Genomic DNA, 12,656 nt, shown 5'->3' with positions numbered 1-12,656 from the left:
AGAGGACAAGCAACTGCAGCAAAACCCGGAGGGTAGGGGACGGCAAGGAGGGGAGATCCCCAGCCGATCCCATCCCCAGGCACCAAGGCATACCCCACCAGTCATCAGCCGCTGAAATGGCTCCGCCACCAGCAGATCCTCGGCAACTCATCGAAAGGTAGGGGACGAGAGGAAAACACAGTGGAGGGACAAGGACAAACCATGTCCAATGTCCAGCTGCGTAGGTGACGGCTGAGGGGGAGAACCAGAGCCAATCTCCTCTATAGCTGCCTAAACAGCTCCACCGGGCATCTACCATGTTGATCGAGGCTCATCAGAAGATCTCGAACTGGGTCGCGGGAACTGGAGAGCCGAATGGCTGCAGTCCATAAGAACCTCAGGTGAGCAAAAAAAGGTCCATGGGGGGTAGATTCCAGGGGACCAGGGCCAAAAAGGAACTCCCTGGCCAGGGAGCTCCCGAACGGAGTGCCTCACCTGGAGGACATCTTGTCCAGCATTGTGGTATAGTGTTCTTTAAAGAGGCGAGTCTTAAACTCTTTCCTAAATTTGAGCAGTGTTAGTGTAGTCCTGATGGATACAGGGATGCTGTACCAGATCCTACGTGCATAGGTGGAAAAATTGTCCTGCCTTTTTTTTCTTTTTTACATTTTGTTGTTTGCTGCCTGACTGCAAGTTATGCATTGTGTGCTTTATTTAAGGAATAAAAAACAAAATATATCTGGAGTAAGTAAAGGCTGCTAACCTTTGCTACCAGTAGAGAGTGTAGGACCTTAATTACAAGATAGGGGGAATATGGTGGGGTATTCACCACATCTGGTATGTACCATTAGGGAAAAACAGTGACGGTGATAATTATCACACAATTCATATTTCAGATCACTGTGCAAACAGGAGTTTGCACTGAGATTGTGGTTTAGCCCTTAATGTGTATTGAGAGCCAAAGAGGACAACTTTTTAAACCAGTGTAACATCCTTATGACAAGTTAAATGATCTGACCAAGTTTGCCACTGAGTATTTCTGAACAGGGGGGCAGGTTTGATGATCACATGTTTTATGTATTAAGACGAACAGCTGTAGTTTCTTTTCATTTTAATGGAGAATTTTAAATATAAGGTAACTTTGAAGTAAATTTAGAAACAATTAGTATTTTGTGTGCTGGGGAAATGTACTGCATGCAGGAATGTGAAAAATGAGTTGCGATCCCTTCTCTCAAGAGTTCAGGGATATGGTAATGCATGGATGTCGGTCCATTAGAATAATGGTGATAGGGCTAGCCAGAGTGACAGCATGTGCTATTTTACCACAAATAACATTACATTATTGATCACTTTTCACGCGAATAACCTAAAACCTGAAATCACATTTGTTTTGTTACTGAGGTACTGGGAAAGGGCAAGGAGTGAAAACAACATAACATAAACAAAACAGCTTTTAAAACTCTTGATGACAAAACATGCAAATAGGAATGCAGAAATGTATTTCCATGTGATAACACATTAAAGCTAGACCTATTAGCCTTGCTGCCTGGTAATGGTGTTGTGATGTTGGTGGAGGGATTGTTGATTTTAGTGGTTTTGTTGGGGATATTGGTTGCAGTGGTATTGGTGGTGGTGTGGAATTGGTGGTGGAATTGGTGATATCGATAGTGAGTTTGAATACGGTGGTGGTGGAATTGCTATTAGTTGTTAAATCTTTCGGTACTTTGGTGGTTTTGGTAATCAATTTTGCAGCAGTGATATTATTGGAAGAGGTTTTGAAGGTGGTATGATATGGTATTGATAGCCTTGGTTGCGGTGTAGTATTAGTGGCATTGTTTGTGTTTGTTTGTGTTGTTGGTGATGGTATTGGTGGTGGCAATGGTGGTATTAGTTTTGATGGTGATGGTAGTATATGTGTTGCCATTGATGGTAGTCGTATTGATGGTGATATATGTCGTGTTAGTGATATTGTATGTACGAGATAGGCAATTAATTATGGCAAAATATGTGATGCTCTTTTAGAGATAGAATGAGACACTTAAAGAGCCAAAATCATGAGGTGATGGAAATACTACTCCGGGTGCAGCCAAAGCCCGCTTTATGTACATTATAAAGAACTGGTAACTAGAATGTCTTGGAAATGGCTAAAAGCTGTCTTCAGCCAAACCTAAAAATGAATTCAATAAAACTAAAATAAATGTGATTGACACGCACGTTTTTGATATGAACAGATGTACTGCTTATTTTCAGCTGAAGAATAACTGAGGTTCACTGCATGGTGTAGTCACTGCATTTCATTCTTGATCTTTGAAGAAAATAAACCCTTGCTGAAAAGACTCTCTCACAATTTATTTAGTGAAATAGCAGTACTTGTGAAAGTAAAATGTGTGACCTGTAATGAATCTTTTATTTGGCAGCTACAGTTTTCGTTACTTGAGACATCACTTGGCGTTTGGATTTGCGGTTGAAGAGATCAACAAAAACAATAATATTTTACCAAATCTTACTCTTGGATTCGAGATATATGACGCTTGTCCAAGTCCAGTCCCTGTGATGCAGACTGGTCTCCAGCTTCTTTCTGGGAAAAATCTGAATGTCCCAAATTACAACTGTAGGCAAAAGGAACAATTGGTGGCGTATGTTGGGCACTCGTCATCACCGACTTCCTTTGCGCTAAACACTTTAACCAAGCTTTATAAGTACACTCAGGTAAGTGGAAAACATTGTGGCATAGGTTAAGGAATAACAAATAAGTTCTCTTATGAATGATTCCTCTTTGCTCTTCTTAAATAAGTACTGATCTGCCGTACACCACAAAATCGACCTTGAAATATCAGCTGACATACATAGCTGGATGTTAATATCAACTCCCAACTATGGTCAAGGTAAGTGTAGATTTGCTGTTGATAACTCTTATGTGAGAATAGTTTTGAAAGCTGATATAATGATCTGGATATACCTCTAGGTTGATATTTCAACTGAGATATTGTGGTACCATATCTACTGAGAGAGGCTATGCTCATGAGCCGCCCTATTATCTTCCAGTCACCTTCAAAGCATCATTCTTCTCTGATTGACTTCTACTCTGCACACTTCTACACACTTTTGTGTTTACAGTTCTATAAAGGACAGACTAAACCCCAGAATGCTACACACAGGATTTAGAACATTCAGGTTGCATGTTGTTACTAACAGACTTCTGCTCCCTAGTTCATTATGACCGAAGAACCTGCAGAGCTTTGTTTTATCCCAGGTTCTGCATGTGATCACATTACCTGTAATCATGAACACCTCACTATTCTCCCTTTTCTCAAATCCTAACTCTATATAGTGTAAGCAGTATATGTAATGTAAAACTAACTGTACAATTTGCAATCTAGTATGCTGTCACATTTGCATGTTGCTGCTCACAGCCCCCTATAATATGCTGATGTTTTTAATCTGGTTTCAGTGAAACCCTAATACATTGCACTGCTTCGTGAACATCACAAGTTTGAGATTATGCTGCAGACACACAAATGTTCTCGCCAAATCTCTCTCATGTGCCTACGAGTTAAATACTTAACAAAGAAAATACTTAACAAAGTTTAAAATACTTGAGGGCACACACACCCACAAGCAAATAAATTAACACGTCAAGCCGTTTTGCTGGCTTTGGAACATGTACTCATTGTGTCCCTATAGAAGGCACCCAACCTTTTGAGCTCTTTTATTAGAGATTCCCTCTGCAACTTGAAGGTCATGGGTCTGATTCACAAACTACATTTTTTTTTATGTGAAGTAGTAATTTAAAATGCATTTCACAAACTCACAAATGTAAATCTCCACCTCTCCTATGTTTTCTGTGGGGAGATTCTCACACATGTAAATATACTACTTTGGGGTCGATTCCGATTCCGGCCACAAAATGAACCGACCGATACGGACCCGGACCAAATACCGACCGACACGGACCAGCGCCGTACAATCCGTGCAGTACGATGCAATGTGAGTGAATTACAACCGACACGTACGGAATACAAGCCGTACGACCGAGCCGTAGGGAAAATAATGATCCGGACGGTAAACCGACGCGAATTTCACCGACTGACACGAACCCGGAATGAACCCGACCGACACGTATCCGCGATGTCCGCTCCGCGCAGTACGATGTAATGCGTGTAAAACCAGACCGACTCGCACGGAGACCAAGCCGCACGACCGACACGCACAGACAGCCGGGCCCACAAGTAATGGAGAACTCCGCGACTGACACGTATGAAACACAGAAGATAGGCAGCGTGAACGAGGCGGAGAAGCCCGCACGAGACAACAGCAGCGTCCGTATCCGTCAGAAGAACGTCTCCTTCATGCATACAAAACCCAAAGAAAAAAGACAAAAAAAGGACCAAACAAGCAATGACAAAGCCAATAAATAGCAAATTAAAAAAACCTGGGACAAAGACACACCCACAACTCCACCTATATAAAGGACTACAATCACTACCATCATCCCTTGCAAACAGGAGACACAGCCAGCAGCAAACACCATTACACAGCAACCACAGACACACTCACAACTCACCCATCACACAACTCACACACCATCAGCACCTCATCCAAAAGCACACACACATACAGCCAGCAAAACCAACACCAACCCACCCTCACACACACATCACTCACCACCACTACCCAGCACCATGCCCCCAAAGAAGAATCCAAAGTTCACAGATAGTGAGTTAGAAGTGCTGGTAGATGAGATCATCAGAGTACAGCCACATTTGTTTGGTACATTGGTCCAAAGGACCCCCATCTCACAGAAAACAAAGATGTGGGCGAGGATTGTGGACAAGGTGAACGCTCAAGCACAAGCAAGGCGCACAAACAACGATATCCAGAACAGGTGGTATGACATGCGCAGGAGGGTCAAGAAACTCATCGAAAAAGATCACGCCCTGAGTCAGCGCACCGGCGGTGGCCCTCCTGCCAAACCAGTCTACTTCAGGACCTGGGAGGAGAAGGTGCAGGACATCCTACCACCAGAGAGCGTCCATGGGCTAACAGACATACCAGAGCCTGGTGAGTACACAAACAACATACCCAAGATTGTGTGGCAAGGGGACAGTGAAACCATGCACCGCAAGCAAAGCTACAGTAACCAATAGATAATCATATCAAGATGTGTATGCCAGTCAGACAAACACAATACCTGCCATCTCATAGTGACTTGGAACTGTGTCATGACATGCACCAACCTACAAACAAATAGAGCAAGCCAGTGGCACAAAGCTAAATAGACACTGCCAGCCAGTTTGCCACCACAAACACACTACCTCACAGTGCAGCTGACTGACAGGAAGGAATAGTGGGGATGCAGGTGAAGTGAGTGTATCCAGAAGCATGATGGGGCCTGTAGTCACAGATAATTCTCCCCCTCCTGATTGGCCCATCAAGACCTCTCTTAAACATGCCCACATCACAGGGAGTGGAAAATGACTGACAAGATGGCTGACACTGGCTCCTGCTGTGGGGAGCACAAGGCCTTGCTAGGGCATATGCGCAAATCAGAAGCAGGACACCACTGACTGACATCCTGAAAGACAACTTGCACGCCCTACAATGGAAGCACGTTTCATGGTGGGAAGTCTGGCTGGGTGGGAAGGAGGATTGACAGCTCTGACCATACTTACCAGCATGTGGAGACACACACACCCCTCAACACAAACTCCACACAACTCACCGGGTAGAATGCACTGACTCACACTGTAGTGAAATATCACTTAAAGATACACCGCACTGGGTGCTGCTGTGTGAAGCACAGGGGCTCTCTTTGGACTTGTAGCCAAACAAACACCAGGATTTCACAGTCAGCCATCTTGCCACTGCTGTCACACCCCCTCACAGGGAAGCAGAGTCAAGAGGAAGGAAGTAAGGGCATGCTGGGAAGGGGGGTGTAGGCAGGAGCATGATGGGAGTTGCAGTCACAGACATTCCCCACCCTCCCACATGGCCCAGCAAGCTCACACTGAACCATGCTCTCCCCACAGGGAGTGGGAAGGGACTGACAAGATTTCTGAGACTGGGCTCTGTTGTGGGGAGCACAAGGCCATGCTGGGAAATGGACATCAACAAACACCAGGACTTCACAGTCAGCCATCTTGCCATTGTTGTCACACCCCCTCACAGGGAAGCAGAGTCAAGAGGAAGGAAGTATGGGCATGCTGGGAAGGGGGGTGTAGCCAGGAGCATGATGGGAGTTGCAGTCACAGACATTTCCCACCCACCCACATGGCCCAGCAAGCTCACAATGAACCATGCTCACCCCACAGGGAGTGGGAAGGGACTGACAAGATGTCTGACACTGGGCTCTGTTGTGGGGAGCACAAGGCCATGTTGGGAAATGGCCAACAGCAATATCAAACTCTGTCCGTGACAAGCTGGAGAAAAGCAGTGTACAGGCAGGCAGCTGTTAGAAAAGTAGAAAATGTCATGTTTGTGATCCATTGATGCATGTAGAAACATAACTCACATTGTGTGTCTCTTCCAAACACAGGTGGTGCTGGGCACCCAGCAACAAATTATGAGGCTCCCCAGTCCCAGACTCTGGCGGACGCTGAGCTCTCTGGTTTGACTCTGTCTCTGTCCTCTTCGGATGACGACGACCAACCTGGCCCCTCCGGTGTGAGTCATCATGCAGCACCAGCAGTACCAACATCTGCACCCCCTGATTTTGGCCAGGTAGTGGGGATCCTCAAGGACATGCAACAGGAGCAGGCTGCCCACCATGCCTGCATGGAGGCCAAGTGGGATGCCCTTACAGCGGTGCTTCGGGACATACTCCAATGCCTCCGCCAGATCAACACAAACATGTTCACACCTCCCTGTGTGGCCACAACATCTGTTGCAACACCATCTGCCAGCGCCACAGGGAGGGCGGAGGACTCTGGTGGAGAGTCCCATGCATTGCAGAGGCCTGCACCTGAGGATCCCCCCCCCCGAAAGAAGAGGGGTCGTCCGAAGAGGGACATGTGAGATGCAGATGTCCCTGCACATGGGCAATGTCCTTTGTGTGCAACCTTTTCACCTTGTCCAATCACACACAACTCGCCCACATGAGATGGAGGGTTCATGTTGGGCCAATGTAGCAGATGAATGTGGACTTTACTCTGGACATTTCATCAACCAGCACATCCAACTCTAATGTGAACTTTGGATTCCAAAACCAATGTACAGCACCCACCATCCTGTGCACTTTCCTCACACATGTTCGCAAATAAACTCACCAGTACACCATACTTGCCTCTGTTGTGATTCCAACTTGTCATGTGTCAAGGAGATGTCGATCTGCTACACAACACAATGCATGCCAAATACTGCTACAATGTGACCAACGTTACGTGAGTCATGGTGATGTGGCACATGTGAGGGAGATACACCACCATGGCACCACAACACATACTCACCATGGCCATGTCACCCATTCCACACAATGAGGTTGACCTGAAACACATTGGCATGCACAGACACAACACCAACCCCAGTCAGTGGTAACAAGTCCACAGGTGAGGTAAGCAGATGTCAGTCAGATGTGGGAAGACAGACAACGCACATAACAAAGAATAGCACAGGTTCATTACACATCAGCAACATGTTTATTCCACAAAAGTTGCAAGGTAATTCTACGTAACAGTGGACACACAGTCACAAACTGTCGGAGAATTGAAGTCCAGGGATGTGTGGTACATCAGTTGATGGGAATTGACAACTTCAGCCCTGGGATTGGATTCTGGGCGTTGGGGGTCAGTGTTGACCAAACAACAGGCAAAGTACCCTGGGAAGCACAGACACAAGACACAGTCAAAAGCACAGCAGAACAGGAGAGAAATGCAATACACATGCACAAAACATGTTGCAAGAAACCTACACAAAAACAAGTTAGCAGTACTACCCTATTGTGGAGTACACACCACCTGAATGGACACATCACTGCACGCATCCGGTCAAGTGGCACACAGACACACTCAGACAACAACAGAGCAGCCACAACACATTCCAGGCTAACTTCATACATTGACATAACAACCCTGGAAACTCACATTCAGGTGAAGAAGTTGTTGATGAGCTGTGAGCAGACGTCACCCTCATCCTCATCATCACTGGTATCTTGGCCCAGGCCGGGATCCTCCACAGGTGGCGGAGGTAGGTCATCGACATCCTGGATGAGAGGCACCTCCTTCCGCACTGCCATGTTGTGTAGCATGCAGCATACAAGGATTATTTTGCACACTTTTGCTGGATCATATGGGAGGGCACCTCCGGTCTTGTCCAGGCAGCGAAAGTGGCTTTTCAGTAGGCCGAATGTCCGCTCAATCACCCTCCTGCTCCGACCATGTGCCTCATTGTAGCGATGCTCGGCTGATGTCACAGGGTTCCGGAGGGGTGTCAGCAACCACGGCATGTTGGGGTATCCAGAGTCACCTACACACACAAAAATGAACAAGTAGCTGAGCATTGTACGAGTGCGGAATACAACATTGACAAACACACACAATGAGAAACATTCAGTACACACCAACAAGCCAGGCATGCTGATCTGGCATCTGTGACATCAGCGTTGCAATGCAACTACTCCTCATTATGTAGGCTTCGTGAGCAGAACCAGGGAACCGTGCACACACGTGTGATGGACATGTCAGCAGCACATACCACCAGAGCATTGATGGAGTGGTAGTGCTTCCTGTTCCGGTATGTCTGCTCATGTGCCTGTGGTGGTATCAGGGCCACATGTCTTCCAGCAATTGACCCGATGACGTTCGGCATCCTCCCCAGTGTATAAATGGCATCCTTTATTTCAGGGAGTTCAGCTGGGCTCGGGAACTTTATATAAAGGTCCAGGAAATGCAACATCCCCTCCAAGACATCGCGTAGCACCCAACTAAACATCGTTTGCGACATACCACCAGCAGTAGCCACAGTGTACTGAAGGGTACCAGTGGCAAAGAAGTGCAGGGCTGCCATCACCTTCACCTCTGGGGTCAGTGCTGTAGGGTATGTCCGGCCAGGTAGCAGATGTGGCACCAACTGCTCCGCCAACTCCTCAATCACTGGCCTGGTGAAGCGGTACCGTCGGATGCAGTCACGTTCCTGCATGGTCGCAAGGTCTGGGAACGGTCGATGGACAGCTGGTGCCCTGCAGTACAGAGATGAACAAAGGAAGATTGTCAGTTCATCCACCCATGTGGCCATGACCAGGCTCAATATCACATGATAGATCAAGATATTACACAATGTACTGAGGTGTCTGCTGTTGGGCATGGACACATATGTCACCTACATGACCATCACCTCACATCTCAATTCCACACGTCCACATGAGTCCCATGTAGTGCAATGGCCAATCATCTGGCTGTGTCACCTGACCAATGTACTGCTGTGACATTACAAACACACACCACAGTGACAAGTGAGGCCTGATGTCTCACAGGCATCACAGATCTTAGCCATGCAGAAACCCAGGGTCCCTGTATTGCCACATCGACACTGGCATGGACATAGCGTAGCACGTACACACCACAAGGCAAGCGTGAGTCCCACAGGGAGTGGCCACTGTTGTTCCTGCTGGCCCTACATGTACGTCTCTTAGACACACACCATCAAGCTTGATGCATATACCACATGGATGTGGAGACTGTTACCCATTGGGTACATTTGATCAGACACATCTGAGACACAACAGGCACACAGACTGTGGTTGCACATCAGTACTGTGGCTACAGGTTGCACTGTGACGTACATGCCATCACCCCCTCGACTCAGGGTGTATGTGACATGGCCCAAACATATCCAACATGAAACTGTGTCCGTGACTCATTCCCATTACTGTACAATAGCACATCATAGTGGTAATGTGCACAACACACAAAGGATTCTTCCCCCATGTACACATGCACAGACTGGGAGTGGCTGCACAAAAGTGCCACCCAAAACACCAAATGTGCCCCCCCCCCACACACAGGGAATGCATCCTTACATACCATGGGACACTGTGTGGCCAATGCTGTGATAGGTGTGCACATGTGTCCCAGGCTAGTAATTGTGTGTTGAATCCATAAAATATGTGAGATCAAAAAGGACTAGCCTATTTGTGAATTTACATAGACTCAAGACTGTAAGGCAGAGTACAAACCATTTTGTTTGTTCATGAAGCCCTCACCCACCAACCTAGTTGGTGGCATGCTTCATCATCGGGCCATCCCAGTGACACCGAGTGTGTCCCGGGTGTGCTTCGACGCCTGGATACAGCGGAGCAGGTATGTATCTGAGTGTGCAGTGTAGTGACGTGAAGGTGACTATTTAAAAGCTTTGCAGGGATCCCAGTACCCGAGGGTAAATTATATTTTAATACCTGGGTCACTGCTAGCATTAAAAAAGGCTGTTTGTTGTTATAGGAATGTAAATTAGGGTTTCCTACATCCAGGTGTGGTCTACATGTTTCAGCCAGGCCTTTATGAGTTAAACTGGCTTTCCTCAGGACCAAAGTGTGTAGGTGCAAATTACTTACATTTAAGTGATTGTGTAATTTTGAGAAATGTGTAGCACTCGCTAAGGTGCTTTACATGTGAGAGGGGGATTCCCTCTTAGAGCATTACTGGACATACAACAAGTATGACAGGACACACATACAGGGGAGAGTCTCAGTATGGTTACATATTCACAAGACAGATTGATTGCCGATATCTATTGTGCTGTGTAGACGATAAATAAGCGGCAAATGGTGTAGCCATATTGGTGGTATGGCTAAGGTGAGAGTTATCATATGTACACGAAGTTTTGTGGTGGGCTAAGCATCGTAAGCGCATCAACACACAAAAAAACGGTGGAAAGTGCATGAAAGGAAGATTATCCTCACGTTGGCTTGTTGCCAAACATGCCCCATGGAGTAGTCCGGCAGAGGAATGGACCTTGGGAAGATAAAGGATCCTTAGGGGGTTAGGGACCTGTGGAAAAAGAGCTTACCCGGCTTGTAGCTGAAGCGCTTGGTTTACTCATGATACTTTCGGTCAGTGTCTGCGTTGAGCCTCCAGTCATCTCTGCGGGCTCCGTTGAGCTGTCCTCGGCTGTGTTTGTGCTATAAATGTAGGCTGTATCATTCTAAACACCTGTGCGGGGAAGGACAGAGAAGACAGACTGTGCGAGGACACGCTGAGTCATGGCTGTACTGCACATGGGCGGGAGAGCAGTGTATCCTGTTGTGAGCATTCCCAGAAGAGTATCCTGCTGCGAGCATGCCCATGTGGGGGGAAATAGTGTGCTCTGCTGTGAGCATGTGCGGTGCCGAATGTCATTGCCTGCGCATTGGGATGGCTGGGTGAGCTGTACCCAGTGTACACAGATTAGTGTACAGTTGTAAAACAAAAGAGCTCTAACTGGGGAAAGAGTAAACTTAAAGAGCGCTGTGGGGTGCCAGGCGTGTAATAACTGGCCAATACAACAGGGGGACATTTAACACGGAGGGGAATCAAGAGTAAGAAATTCATGTTTTTAGTGAGCTCCAGGGTATGGAGTCATTCAGGCCCAGGCCCGGTTGCTGCGTGGAGAGGCGATAGATCCATCTCTGTTCTTTGGTATGAAGGATCCGGTCATTGTCTGTTTGGTGAATGTCAAATTGTTCAATGACAGTCCAGGACATGTAATTGGGGGTGTGGTGTGCACTGAGGTAGTGATCTGTCAGTCTGCTGATGTTTTTGTCACACCTGATCGTGCTTCTGTGTTCAACCACTCTGGTCCTGATTTTGCGGGTCGTCATGCCCAGGTAACGGAGCACACAGGGGCATGTTATGAGATACACAAGGTTACTGGAGTTGCAGTTGGTGTGTTGGTGTTGTGTCCAGATTTTGCCAGGTTCAAGGTTGAGAGTTTTCGTTGGTTTGGTGAGATGGCACACACTGCAGTTGTTGCATGGATAATGTCCAGTGACTTTGGGAAGGCCCCAACAGTTAAGGACTGTGTTGTCCATAGATTTGGGACTGGCACGTGGTCTTGTTGACACTAGTATGTCTTTAAGGTTGTTGGCCCGTTTGAATGCAAAGCGCGGGATCTCCCATTTTCTGGTGCCTGAATTGATTATCTTCCAGTGTTTGCGGATAATGCTGGAAACTTGATTTGACGCTGTATTATAGGTGGTCACACGGGTCATGGGTGGTGGATCTTGGTCTTTTGTTTCTGTTTCCAATAGTAATTCTCTGTTTATATTGCGTACCCATTTGCTGGTTTTGGCAATAATGACATTGGGATATCCATGTTCCTGTAGTTTGTGTGATAAGGTGCTGGATTGTCTTTTGTAGTCCTCTAGGTGGCTGCAGTTTCTGCGGATCCGCAGGAATTGCCCAAATGGTAGATTTTCCCTTAATGGTCTGGGGTGGAAGCTGTCAAATCGCAACAGTGAGTTCCTAGCTGTTGGTTTGTAGTGGGAGGTGGTGCGCAGAGTCCCTTGTTCTGCTCGAATGTTAAGATCCAGGAAGGCCAGCTCGGTGGCACTGGAGGTGCATGTGAATCGTAGGTAAGGGTCACGCTCATTAAGCCAAGTGAGAAAAACGTTTAGTACATCCTGTGTTCCTTCCCAAATCAGGAAGATTTCATCTATATACCTGTGCCAAGTCTTTACATTTTTTGAGTATGGGTTGGTCATTGACATG

General features: G+C 46.8%; 1 protein-coding gene across 1 annotated transcript in view; it reads left to right on the top strand.

Annotated features, from left to right (window-relative positions):
- LOC146796394 (vomeronasal type-2 receptor 26-like) overlaps window positions 1-12,656 on the top strand; it is a 699,855-nt gene that overhangs the window by 320,923 nt on the left and 366,276 nt on the right. The window contains exon 3 of the mRNA XM_085628963.1: window positions 2,397-2,688. Coding sequence (XP_085485089.1) covers window positions 2,397-2,688 — 292 coding nt within the window. The remainder of the gene's footprint in view (window positions 1-2,396; window positions 2,689-12,656) is intronic.

Source organism: Triturus cristatus, chromosome 10, assembly GCF_964204655.1.
Source record: "Triturus cristatus chromosome 10, aTriCri1.1, whole genome shotgun sequence".
NCBI lineage: Eukaryota > Metazoa > Chordata > Amphibia > Caudata > Salamandridae > Triturus > Triturus cristatus.
The sequence above is the reverse complement of the archived record's forward strand: the minus strand, read 5'-3'. Positions and strand labels throughout refer to the sequence as shown.